The 12172-nt window shown below is 42.1% G+C and overlaps 1 protein-coding gene across 1 annotated transcript in view; it reads right to left on the bottom strand.

The window, feature by feature from the left end:
• ALK (ALK receptor tyrosine kinase) overlaps positions 1–12172 on the bottom strand; it is a 561137-nt gene that overhangs the window by 153518 nt on the left and 395447 nt on the right. The window contains exon 6 of the mRNA XM_026649582.2: positions 1940–2071. Coding sequence (XP_026505367.1) covers positions 1940–2071 — 132 coding nt within the window. The remainder of the gene's footprint in view (positions 1–1939; positions 2072–12172) is intronic.

The following is a 12172-nucleotide window of genomic DNA, read 5'->3' as shown; positions in this document are numbered from 1 at the left end:
GCATAAAAATTTATGACACCATTGATTTGACTGGCACACTTGCTAGCAGTAAAGAGGGTGGAATTCTCCATGGTCTCCCATGTTACTCCTAGGCTAGATATACAGTAGGATCACTTTGCCAGCGTAGGAATACAGTATACTATACTGGCAAAGCATGCAAAGTGTGGACAGAGTTTATATGGGCAAAGTTTCACTTTTGCCAGCATAGCTTAGTCCAGTTCCCCAGAAGTGAAGTGAACTATACTGGCAATCGTGCAGTTTCGCCACTATATCTAGCCCATGAAAGCTGATGCCCAAATACATTTGTTAGCCTCTAAGGTGCCACAAGGACTCCTTGTTGTTTTTACTAGAGACTTCTACCAACACTGCTAGATTGGTCAGGGATCACAGCTCATCACACCCTGACTGACATAGTTGTGCCAGCAAAAGTATGTTGTTCAGCCTGGCCCTAGAGCTGGTTCCCTCCAAGTCAGGATTGAGGTACATACAGGGCAGCACAGGAGAAGCTTCCCCCGTTTGCTGCCCTTGATGTACCTGTTTTGTGGAGAAGCAGAAGTATTCAGTCTCCAGGACTGTCAATCCAGCACCTTTCATTAGCACTGACATCTCTTTAAAAGGCTGAGAAGAGTCAACTGCGGTAGATACAATGCATGAGGTCACAGTTTTATCTAGGATTTGTCTTACTACAGTAACAACTAAAAAGAAGACCATGTATCACAGAGCCCATTATATAGATGTCTCTGGAACAGTACAACCATCGGTGAAATATTCAGGAATGTAGAAGTTTAAGGCAAACTCAAGAAACTGATTATCTCAAAATGCATCATCATAGGGCTGCGTCTATACTGTGAGGAAGGGGTGTGCTTCCCCATCTCATATACACATACTTGCACTGGCTCTCGTTGAGCTAGAATGAGCATAGATAGCTGCATAGGTAGGAGCAATGGAGGCATGGCTAAGCTGTGCCGAGTACATAACCGCTGGTTTTCAAGTGGGTTTCTACTTGGGATGGTTCAGCTGTGCCTCTGCTGCTGCTACCCGTGCCACCATGACTACACTGCTCTTTATACTTGTGTTAGCTCAAGGAGAGCCAGTGCGAGTATGTGTACGTGAGCAGCGGAATCCCACCCTTAGGTTGTAGCATAGACATAGCCTTAGACTACAGACTGCCCAGGAGTGGCTATTTAAATAAGGAAAAGGAGGAAGAGCAAACAGATATTTTTGGGAGGAAGGACTGACTAGTGGTCAAAGCATAGGACTAGGAGTCAGGAAAGATAGGTTCTTTCCCAGACTCATTCTGTGACCTCAGACAGGTCACGTCCTCAGTTATAAAGTGGGGTTAATACGCACTTTTCACACCTGTATATCTATTCCTCCCCACCCCCAGTTGTGTGATAGTGTATGCCCGGCAGTTACTCTGCTCTTAGGAGAAAAGGCGTGAGAGCAGCTGAGGGAGGCTGGCTGAGTAGCAGCCACAGCTGTGGCCACACCCAATCAGGCCACAGCTGGCCCTGATATAAGAGCTAAGGGAGGCACTGGGTCAGTCTCATTCCAGCCCTGGAGTAAGAAGGGTTTAACTGCCTGGGAGCACAGGGTACCTCAAGCAGAGCAGTGCTGGGGAGCTCAGGCCAGGTGAGTTCCCAGGCTGAGGCCTGGCTCAAGGCCAGGGGAGGGACTGGGGCTGCAGGGAAAGGCAGCAGGTCCAACCCCCTTGCCAATGATGAGTGGCCATTACAGACTGCAGTTTGCCCCAGTGAGAGGGGGCTAGATGATGACTGGCAGTAGTCACTGAGGCAAGGTGGGTACAAGGCTGTTGTTTCTCTGGCGATTAGCCTTCATGTGTTCATTCAAAGCTCCTGTGATTTGGGAAGCAACATCTGGCTCCCATTTTTCAGAAGGGAGGTGAAAGGATGTAAACTGGGGGTCAGAATTTACTCACTGCACATATCTCCCTCGTCCTCTCCCTCTGCGCAGTCCCTGATGAAATCACATGCCTGCCCCAGTTTGATTACTGTGCCATTCCAACAGTTGAAGGAACCCTGTAGGGCCATTTTGGAGCCAGAAGAAGATCCTAGAGAGAAGGAAAATAAGTCAATTAAGACTGCTGCATTACCCTCTTTTCCATATCCCTACTGCAGTGTCTGCTGGGATCCCAATCACATGGCCATCGAATCATGGAAGTTAGAGATACAGAAGACCTAATGGATTACCCACTCCACCCCACTGCAAATATAAGAACGTTCCCAGCAGTGCATATCATCATGACAGAGAATTAGCAGTTCTGCCCTTTCTTACCTTCTCAGTCTTGGTCACCATAGTGCGTTCATTATGTTAGAGCAGCTTCTCATTTCTCCTAATGCCCAACAGTCCACGCTAAGTACTAGATAGGTACAGTTCTCAAGGCATTTTCGGTGTTTTTTTTGGGGGGGGGGAAGAGCTGATACTTTAGAAAAAGGGTTGAATTCCTATAGTCTGTGTTGCTGTACTTCTGAAAAATGTGGTATGTCAAACAATACATGCCATGGGTTTTTAATTGTGTGCAAATTTTCTGCTACCCTGACAGCCCTGAAGATTGAGGTGCTTTCTCTGAAGCTCAGGAACAGCAAAGGGTTGCAAACAGTGCGAGCTTCTGCTATACCATCCTGCCAGGATGCCTAACCTAGCACGTGGAGGCATCATACCGCTAGGAGTTGGAAGATAATTTAGCGTCAGTTGTCCTGATCAATCATTGCCTCTCTCTCCCCTCCTCCCCGAGAGCAGAGAGTACCAACAAGGAGGCCAACTGTGCTGTGAACCACCATTTACTTGGAAAATCATCAGCTCATTTCATATGAGCCAAACAGTGTTTAGACAGTAATGGCTTTTAGATAGTGCTGAGCTCACTGCAAGATTTTATAGCCTAATGATAATTCCCCTTCAGACATCCAGACAATGTATGTTCTGATGTATGGGGCAACTTGGCCACCATAAGGTAGAACTGATGATAATGGTGGTACTGGCGTTGTGTATTAAGGTACATTCCTTGTTTAAGACTTTAGTTACCATATACCCTACATCCTAGTCAGCAAGTGTGTCAAATTATTCTAAAGAAACATATCAATCTTCTAGCCTGCTTTAAGTATCCTTATTTTACCGTATCAGTTATAACACCTTGCAAGCAGAAGGGCCTAAAGAGAAGGCCAGACTGAGAGTCAAATTTTGCTCTCATTTATACTAGTGAGTACTTCCCAAATATTACTAGTAAATCCAGAGCTATACCGGCAGTTAAACTCTATTAACTTCCATGGAGATAATCCTGATTTACACAGGTGGGTCAGAGCAGAACCTGGCCTGCTGTCTATTGGAGTCACTTCACTCATTGCTGCAAAGCAGGAACATAGCATGGATGGGCCTGGGGCACCAGATTGGGAGTCAGAAGACCAGGGTGCCATTCCTGTTTGTGTCATCAATTTGCTTTGTGACTTTGAGAAAGTCATTTACCATCTCTGTTCTTCAGTTTCACCATCTGTAAAATGAGGATATAATGACCTCCTTCATAAAGTGCTTTGAAATCTAGAGATGAAATCAGAAAGGCTAAGGCACAAAATGAGTTACAGCTAGCAAGAGACATAATAGGAAAGAGGAAGAGGTTTGTTAAATACATTAGGAGGAAGAGAAAGATGAAGGAAACTGTAGATCCTCTACTTAGTGGGGAAGAAGAGCTAATAAGTGATGACAAATCAAAAAAGCTGATGTGGCCAATGCCTATTGTGCTTCTGTCCTCACTAAAAAGATTAAATGGTGACCAGAAACTCAACACAATTAATATTAACAACAAGGGGGAATGAACATAAGCAAAAATAGGGAAGAATAGTCTAAAGAATATTTAGATAAGTTACATATATTCAAGTCAGTATGGCCTGATGACATGCAGCCTTAGGTACTTAAGAAACTAGCTGAAGCAATCTCAGAACTGCTAGCAATTACTGTGAGAACTCATGGAGCATGGGAGAGGTTGCAGAGGACTGGGAAAGAGCAAACATACCACCTGTCTTTAAAAAGGGAAACAAAGAGGGCTAGGAAATTATAGACCAGTCAGCGTAACTTTGATATGTGGAAAAATACTGGAATAAATTATTAAACAACGAATTTGTAAGCATGTAGAGGATAATAGGGTTATAAGGAATAGCCAGCACAGATTCATCAAGAACAAATCATGCCAAACCAACCGAAAAAAAACCTATATTCAAAGAGTTGTTATCAATGCAATGGCTTGCTGTCAAACTGGTAGGGTGTGCCTAGTGGGGTCTTGAATGGGACAATCCTGGGTCTGATACTATTCAATATTTTCATGGATAATGGAATGGAGAGTATGGTTATAAAATTTGCAGATGATACCAACCTGGGGGTGGGGGGTTTGCAAGCACTGTGGAGGACAGGATCAGAATTCAAAATAATTTTGACAAATTAGAGAATTGGTCTGAAATCAACAAGATGAAAGTCAATAAAAACAAGTGCAATGCACTTCACTTCACTTAGGAAAGAAAAATCAAATGCAAAACTACAAAATGGGAATAACAGGCTAAGTGGTAGTACTGCTGAAAAAGACCTTGGGGTTATAGTGGATCACAAACTGAATGAGTGTCAACAATGCGATGCACTTGCAAAAATGGCTAATATCATTCTGGCATGTTTTAACAGAAGTGCCATATGTAAGACACAGGAGGTAACTGTCCCACGCTATTCGGCACTGTTGAGACCTCAGTTGGAGTACTTTGTTCAATTCTGGGCAAGACGTTTCAGGAAAGAAGTAGACAACTGGGGAGAGCCCAGAAGAGAGCAACAAATGTTAGGGCAGATTTTCTAAATATCTTATGAGCAAAAAAATTCAAAAATGCTGGGCATGTTTCATTTTGAGAAAAGAAGACTGAGCGGTGACCTGATAATAGCCTTCAAATATAGTAAGAGCTGTTATAAAAAAGGACCATGATCAATTGTTCTCTATTTCCTCTGAAAGGAGAACAAGTAGTAATGGGCTTAATTTGCAGCAAGGGAGATTTAGATTAGATATTAGGAAAAAATTTCTAACCATGAAGATAGTTAAGTTCTGGAGCAGGTTTCCAAGGGAGGCTTTTAAGAACAGGCTGGACAAATACCTGTCAGGGATAGTCAAGATTACTTGGTCCTGCTTCAGTGCAGGGGACTGGACTTGATGACATCTCCAGGTCCCTTCCAGCCCTTCATTACTATGAAATAAGGTCTATAAGAACAAAGTATTATTATTCTGTATTGTAATGAAGCAGCTGTATAGTACTGCTATGCTGTAAAACAACAGCTTTCAGAGGACTGAATAACTTCTTCTGAAACTACAGGGGAACTGAGGTTGGCAGGATATTTGTTTACCAAAGTGAAAATCTGGCCAGGACACCAAGGTCAATATCTTAATTGTTGCAAACATGTAGTGAGTTCTTTAATGGACTAGAAGTGACCATTACCTATTGTGCCCCCATTAGTTCAAGCTCAGAGGGGAAAAAACAATCTACTGAGTTAGTTCTTGTAGCACTTGCATTTGGTTGTTGGATTTTTGTTTTGGTTTTTTTGGTGAGGGGTTGGGAATTTCCACCCAAGAACTGGCTAACTTTAAGCTTCTTAGCATATGAGAGCTGGCTACCTCATTGCCCTGGGTGACCTGGCTAAAAACACAGCATGCCTATCATGGCGGTCTAACAAGTCAATTTATTGCTCATTACACAGTATACCACACAGACCACCTTGTGTGCCTTTGGCCTTTTTAAAAGAAGCTTCAGATAACATTTCTGTGTATCTTTTTTGGAATCTAAATCTGAAGCCCAGGTCTCCTACCTCCTAAAGAAATACAAGTCTGCAGTTTGTGCTCTGTATGAGTGAAACATGCAATCCACTTTCCAACTTCAAATACCAGTAGCTCAAAACATACCAGTGCTTCTTTCTGTAAAGGAATACTCCTAGACATTTGTATAGTACATTATTTTACAAGGACCACAGAGATTTACAAAAATGGTTAGCTACTATTATTTACATTTTACAGATGGGGAAACTGAGGCATACAGAAATGAAGTAACTTCACTGAGTCAGTTCAATACAATGAATCAACAGCAGAGTCAGAAAGAGAACCTGTCATAACTATAAAGGGAAGGGTAACAGCCCTCCTGTGTACAATACTATAAAATCCCTCCTGGCCAGACTCCAAAATCCTTTTACCTGTAAAGGGTTAAGAAGCTCAGGTAACCTGGCTGCCACCTGACCCAAAGGACCAATAAGGGGACAAGATACTTTCAAATCTTGGTGTGTGGGGCGGGGGAAGGCTTTTGTTTGTGCTCTTTATTTTGGTGGTAGTTCGCTCTTGGGACTGAGAGGGACCAGACATCAATCCATGCTCTCCAAATCTTTCTGAACAAGTTTCTCACATTTCAAACTTGTAAGTAAACAGCCAGGCAAGGCGTGTTAGTTTTATCTTTGTTTTCTCAACTTGTAAATGTACCTTTTACTAGGGTGTTTACCTCTGTTTGCTGTAACTTTGAACCTAAGGCTAGAGGGGGGTCCTCTGGGGTCTTTAAGTTTGATTCCCCTGTAAAGTTACTTTCCATCCGGTTTTTACAGAGATGATGTTGACCTTTTTCTTGAATTAAAAGCCTTCTTTTTAAGAACCTGATTGATTTTTCCTTGTTTTTAGATCCAAGGGGGTTGGATCTTGATCCACCAGGAGTTGGTGGGAGAAAGGAGGGGGGATGGTTAATTTCTCCTTGTTTTAAGATCCAAGGGGTTTGGATCTGTATTCACCAGGGAATTGGTGAAGAGTCTCTCAAGGCTACCCAGGGAAGGGAATTAGCACATTGGAAGTGGTGGCAGCGGACCAGATCTAAGCTGGTAGTTAAGCTTAGAAGTTTTCATGCAGGCCCCCACATCTGTATCCTAAAGTTCAGAGTGGGGAAGGAGCCTTGACAGAACCCAGGTCTCCTGATCTATCTAATCAAGAGGAAGAACTACTGCTGCTTTCATGTCTGCACCACCCTAAGGTCATCCATCAAGTCAGCTCTCTTGCTAGCTATCTTCTGACTGCAACACACAGTCTGAATATAAAGTCTGAAGTACTATAAACACAATCCTATGCAAAAGGAATAATCACAAGAGTGAAATGCCTGCAAGCTGCATGGAAACTATTTTAATATACCATAATAGAGGCTCAAACTAAATGTACACCCCAAATTTAAAAAAATAAATAAAATAAAAAAAAAAAAAACAGTAAGAGGAACCAAAAAATGCCACCAGGGCTATAATAGCAGATTAAAAGAGGTGGTTAGAGGCAAAAGGCATCCTGGAAAAATTGGAAGTCAAATCCCACTGAAGAAAAGAGAAAGGAGCATAAACTCTGGCAAGTCAAGCATAAATGTATAATTAGGAAGGCCAAAAAAGAATTTGAAGAACAATTAGCAACAGACAAAAAACAACAAAACAATTTTTTAAGTACCGCAGAAGCAGGAAGCCTGTCTAATGATCAGCAGGGTCTCTGGATGATCGAGGTGCTAAAGGAGCACTCAAGGAAGATAAGACCATTGTGGAGAAACTAAATGAATTCTTTGCATTGGTCTTCACTGCAGAGGATGTCAGGGAGATTCCTGTACCTGAGTCATTCTTTTTGGATGACACATCTGAGGAATTGTCCCAGACTGAGGTGTCAGTAGGAGGTGGTTTTGGAACAAATTGATAAATTAAACAGTAATAAATCACCAGGACCAGATGGTATTCACCCAAGAGGTCTGAAGGAACTCAAATATGAAATTGCAGAACTACTAACTGTGGTATGTAACCTATCACTTAAATCAGCCTCTGTACCTGACCACCAGTGGATAGCTAACGTAACATTGATATATATTTTTTTAAAAAGGCTCTAGAGGCAATCCTAGCAAATACAGGCCAGTAAGCGTAACTTCAGTACCAGGCAAATTGGTTGAAACTATAGTACAGAACAGAATTATCTTACACATAGATGAACATGATATATTGGGGAAACGTTAACATGGCTTTTATAAAGGGAAATCATGCCTCACGAATCTATTAGAATTCTTTGAGGGTGTAAATAAACAGGTGGACAATGGTGATCCAGTGGATAGAATGTACTTGGACTTTCAGAAAGCCTTTGACAAGGTCCCTCATTAAAGGCTCTTAAGCAAAGCAAGCACTCATGTCATAAGAGGGAAGGTCCTCTCATGGATTAGTAACTGATTAAAAGATAGGAAAGGAAGTGTAGGAATAAATGGTCAGTTTTCAGAATGGAGAAGAATAGTGGTGTTCCCAAGGGGTCTGTACTGGGACCAGTGCAGTTCAACATATTCATAAATGATCTGGAAAAGGTGGCAAAGTTTACAGATTATACAAAATTATTCAAGAGAGTTATGTCGAAAGCTGACTGTGAAGAATTACAAAGCGATCTCACAAAACTGAGTGATGAGACAAGAAAATGGCAGATGAAATTTAATGTTGATAAATGCAAAGTAATGCACATTGGAAAAAATAATCCCGACTATACAGATAAAATGACGGCATCTAAATTAGCTGTTACCATTCAAGAAAGATCTTGTAGTCATCGTGGATATTTCTCTGAAAACATCCACTCAGTGTGCAGCTGCAGTCAAAATAGCTAACAGTATGTTAGCAACCATTAAGAAATGGATAGATGAGACATAAAATATCATAATGCCACCATATAAATCCATGGTAGGCCCACACCTCGAATACTGCATGCAGTTCTGGTTGTCCTAAAATATCTTTTGAGATAGAATTGGAAAAAAGTACAGAGAAAGGCAACAAAACTGATTAGGGGTCTGGAATAACTTCCATGAGAGGAGAGATTAAAAAGACTGACTTTTCAGCTTAGAAAAGACATGATTATGGGGTGATATGATAGAGGTCTATAAAATCATGAATGGTGTGGCGAAAGTGAATAAGGAAGTGTTATTTACCCCTTCACATAACACAAGAGCCAGATGTCACCCAATGAAATTAATAGACAGCAGGTTTATAAACAAATGAAAGTAAGTACTTCACACAACACACAGTTAGCCTGTGGAACTCATTGCCAGGGGATGTTGTGAAGACCAAAAGTGAAAGTGTGTTCAAAAAAGAATTAGATAAGTTCATGGAGGATAGGTCCATCAACGGCTATTAGCCAACATGGTCAGGGAAGCAACCCCATGCTCTGGGTGTCGTTAAACCTCTGACTTCCAGAAACTCAGACTGGACGATAAGAGATGAATCATTCAATAATTGCCCTGTTCGGTTCATTCCCTCTGAAGCATCTGTCATTGGCCACTGTCAGAAGACAGGATATTGGTTTAGATGCACCATTGGTCTGACCCAGTATAGCCACTCTTATGTTTAATGAGAAGGGGTAGAATAAGCTGTTATATGTTAAAGTGGAACAAATCTCTGCTTGCACTGCATGGTCAGTCTTAGGTACTAGAAAGGGGCAGCATATCTAATTCAATGTACAAGCATGTGATGTGAAAGACTATGAATTTTAGAAGTGTCTATAAAACAAAGACTGTTCAAATGTTTGTCTCTCCCTTACACTCCCAAGGAAAAGGCCTTATACTGCTTTGAAGCATCAATTAATTTCCTACCAATGTTCTCAGGAGTTGTGCTATATAGCCAACAATTGTAGCTCAGTCACCAACATTTCTTACATCTGACAGGTATTGCTAGCTTCTGTGACATGACTGGTGGATCTCAGTCTAGCTCCTGGTGGACAAGTGCCCATATGATTTACCATCTCACCCTTGTGCATCAGGGTTGGGGCAGTGGCTACAGGAAGCTCACACTGCTGCTTGCTGTGTCTCTCCTATTCTGTGGATAAAGAGAGTTCAGTCTCCAGGGCTCAATCCAGCAGGAGGGCTATATTCCTGTAGAATGTCTCTAAACAAAAGCTAACTGTTGTAATGACTGTATTGTTTCTGATGTTTACATGACAAGGATTTGTAAACTTGTTAAAAACTTCCTAAATAAATAGTTTAAAAAAAATAGCAGTGAAGATGCAGTAGCACAGGCTTTAGCATGGGCTGTACACGCCCGCTCAGAATCCTGGGTAAGTATTCGCATTGCTAGCCTGTGCCAGGGTCTATGCCCATGCATCTTCACTGGTATTTTTAGTTGTGCTAGGCAGATTAAAGCTAGCATGGGTATGCTAACCCAATCTCACCTCTGAATCCAATGTAGACACACTCTAAAAATGGCTTGCCCTGGGCCATTTGCTTTTTGCTTCAGCTCTGCCTTCTTGACCCCTGCTCCTCCTGTCTCCACACAACATACCCTGCCCTAGAAAAGAGCGGTGTGGAAAGTAAGCCCTGATCCTGCCTCGGGAAAGTACTGTACTAGTTAAACTACAGTATTTAACAATTATGTAAACTGGAGCTGTGCACCCAAAAATGAAAAACCAGCTTGAAGCAGCCATGTATGAGTTTAGCAGGCTTGAACATCTCCCCACAATTGTTACAGTGAGAGGTCGCCTCCAAAGAGCCTATTCTCCATTGGGCAGTTGCTTCCAGAGCGTAGGAGGGCTGGCTGCTTTCCCCAGAGACTAACTCTCTCCTGATACCTGGATTCCAGCACCAGAGCATGGGATTTACTAGGCTGCTACCACAATGAAATGGCCTTAACAATGAATGGAGTTAGGAATAGAGCTATGCACATAACTGGCTTTTTTGGTTTGCTGGCTGTTCAAAAAATAAAAATGATCAGAAAAAAAAGATTAGTTTCAGGTCAACCCCAAACAAACATTTTTCAGTGTTTTAATTGAATCAAAAAGTTTTTTAAAAAGTAGTTTGGTGTTGAACAAAATGTTTTGTTGGACCTTGTAAATGTTTGTTTGACATGCCTATTTTGGAGAACCTCTCTGGCCAGTTATGGCTCTACTGCAACTTACCTCCGTTTTTCCTTCGATAAGGTAACAGTGATGTTACTTTAACAGCCCAGTCAAGGAGAAGTCAAAGTCTAATTAACTTCATTGCATCTCCATTTAATAAAGCACTCTGAGAGGAGCACTTGAACACTAAGTTAAGCTCTTACCTTGGGGCCCAGACAAAACTTAAATGTCCCAAAACCATATTATTTGGGTCTGCTCAGATCAATCCTCAGGAGCTGGGGCCAGGATTCTCCCTTGCCAGTTGTGCAGCTTCTTCCCAGCCCACCCTGCTTGTCTTTACTGGCTTTCAGCTTCCTCTAACAGTGGCTCTTTCAGCTGTAAGATCCCAGGTTTCTCTGCTGCCTGGAGAGCTTTGCAGTCCCTCTCCCTCACCTTGGGGTTTCCGGGTTTGTGGGGGGGGGGGGGGGGGGGGGGGGAGGGGTTGGTAATAAGGAATTAGCCCTCTTTAGCCAGCTAGTTAAATCCCACAGCACCCTCACAGGTGTGATGGGTGGGGCTAATGGATTGGGACAGGACCGGCCAGCTGCAGCCCTCTACAGAATACCACCCCTCTACAGACCCAATATGAAACATTTCATTTGTGCTTTTTAAAACTTTTTACTCTTTATTTTTTAAGGAAATTGCAGAAATTTCAAAATGAATCATCATTCCAAACTGAAAAAACAACAACAACGTTGTATTTAAAAAATGTTGAAACTAAATGATTCAAATTTTTTTAAAGATTTTTTTCTGATCAAAACCATTTGGTGAATTCGACATATATTCTAAATGCTTTGGTTGACCTGAATCTGGATTTCTGGTGGAAAAAGTTTTGCCCAGCTCTAATTAGATTACCAAATATTGCAGCTAAACCCAGAGCCAGGACTTTTGCAGGTTCTCCCTTTCTTTGAGTGGTTTTAAGATATCACAGGCCATCCAGGGAGGAGTGAGCTGGAGTCTCTCATCTCTTTGCAGAGTCCCTTGTTGGAGGCCCCTTTGATCTCTTTGACAGCTGAGTGGCCCTAAGTTATGCAGCATGATAAACCTGACTTTGCATACTGTAAATCTTCTGGGGACTTAGCCTCTTGGATTCTGCCGTGGATCAAGGCTGGATGTTTTTCTAGAAGATACGCTTTAGTTCAACCACAGCTACTGGGCCTGAAGCAATAATCAATTCAAGGAAGTCCTATGGCCTGTGTTATGCAGGGGGTCAAGCTGGATGTTCACAACGGTCCCTTCTGGTCTTAAAATGTATGA

This window comes from Terrapene carolina, unplaced genomic scaffold, assembly GCF_002925995.2.
Source record: "Terrapene carolina triunguis isolate 2854851 unplaced genomic scaffold, T_m_triunguis-2.0 Scaffold85, whole genome shotgun sequence".
In the NCBI taxonomy this organism is placed as follows: domain Eukaryota; kingdom Metazoa; phylum Chordata; order Testudines; family Emydidae; genus Terrapene; species Terrapene triunguis.
This window is presented reverse-complemented; position numbering and strand designations above follow the sequence as displayed.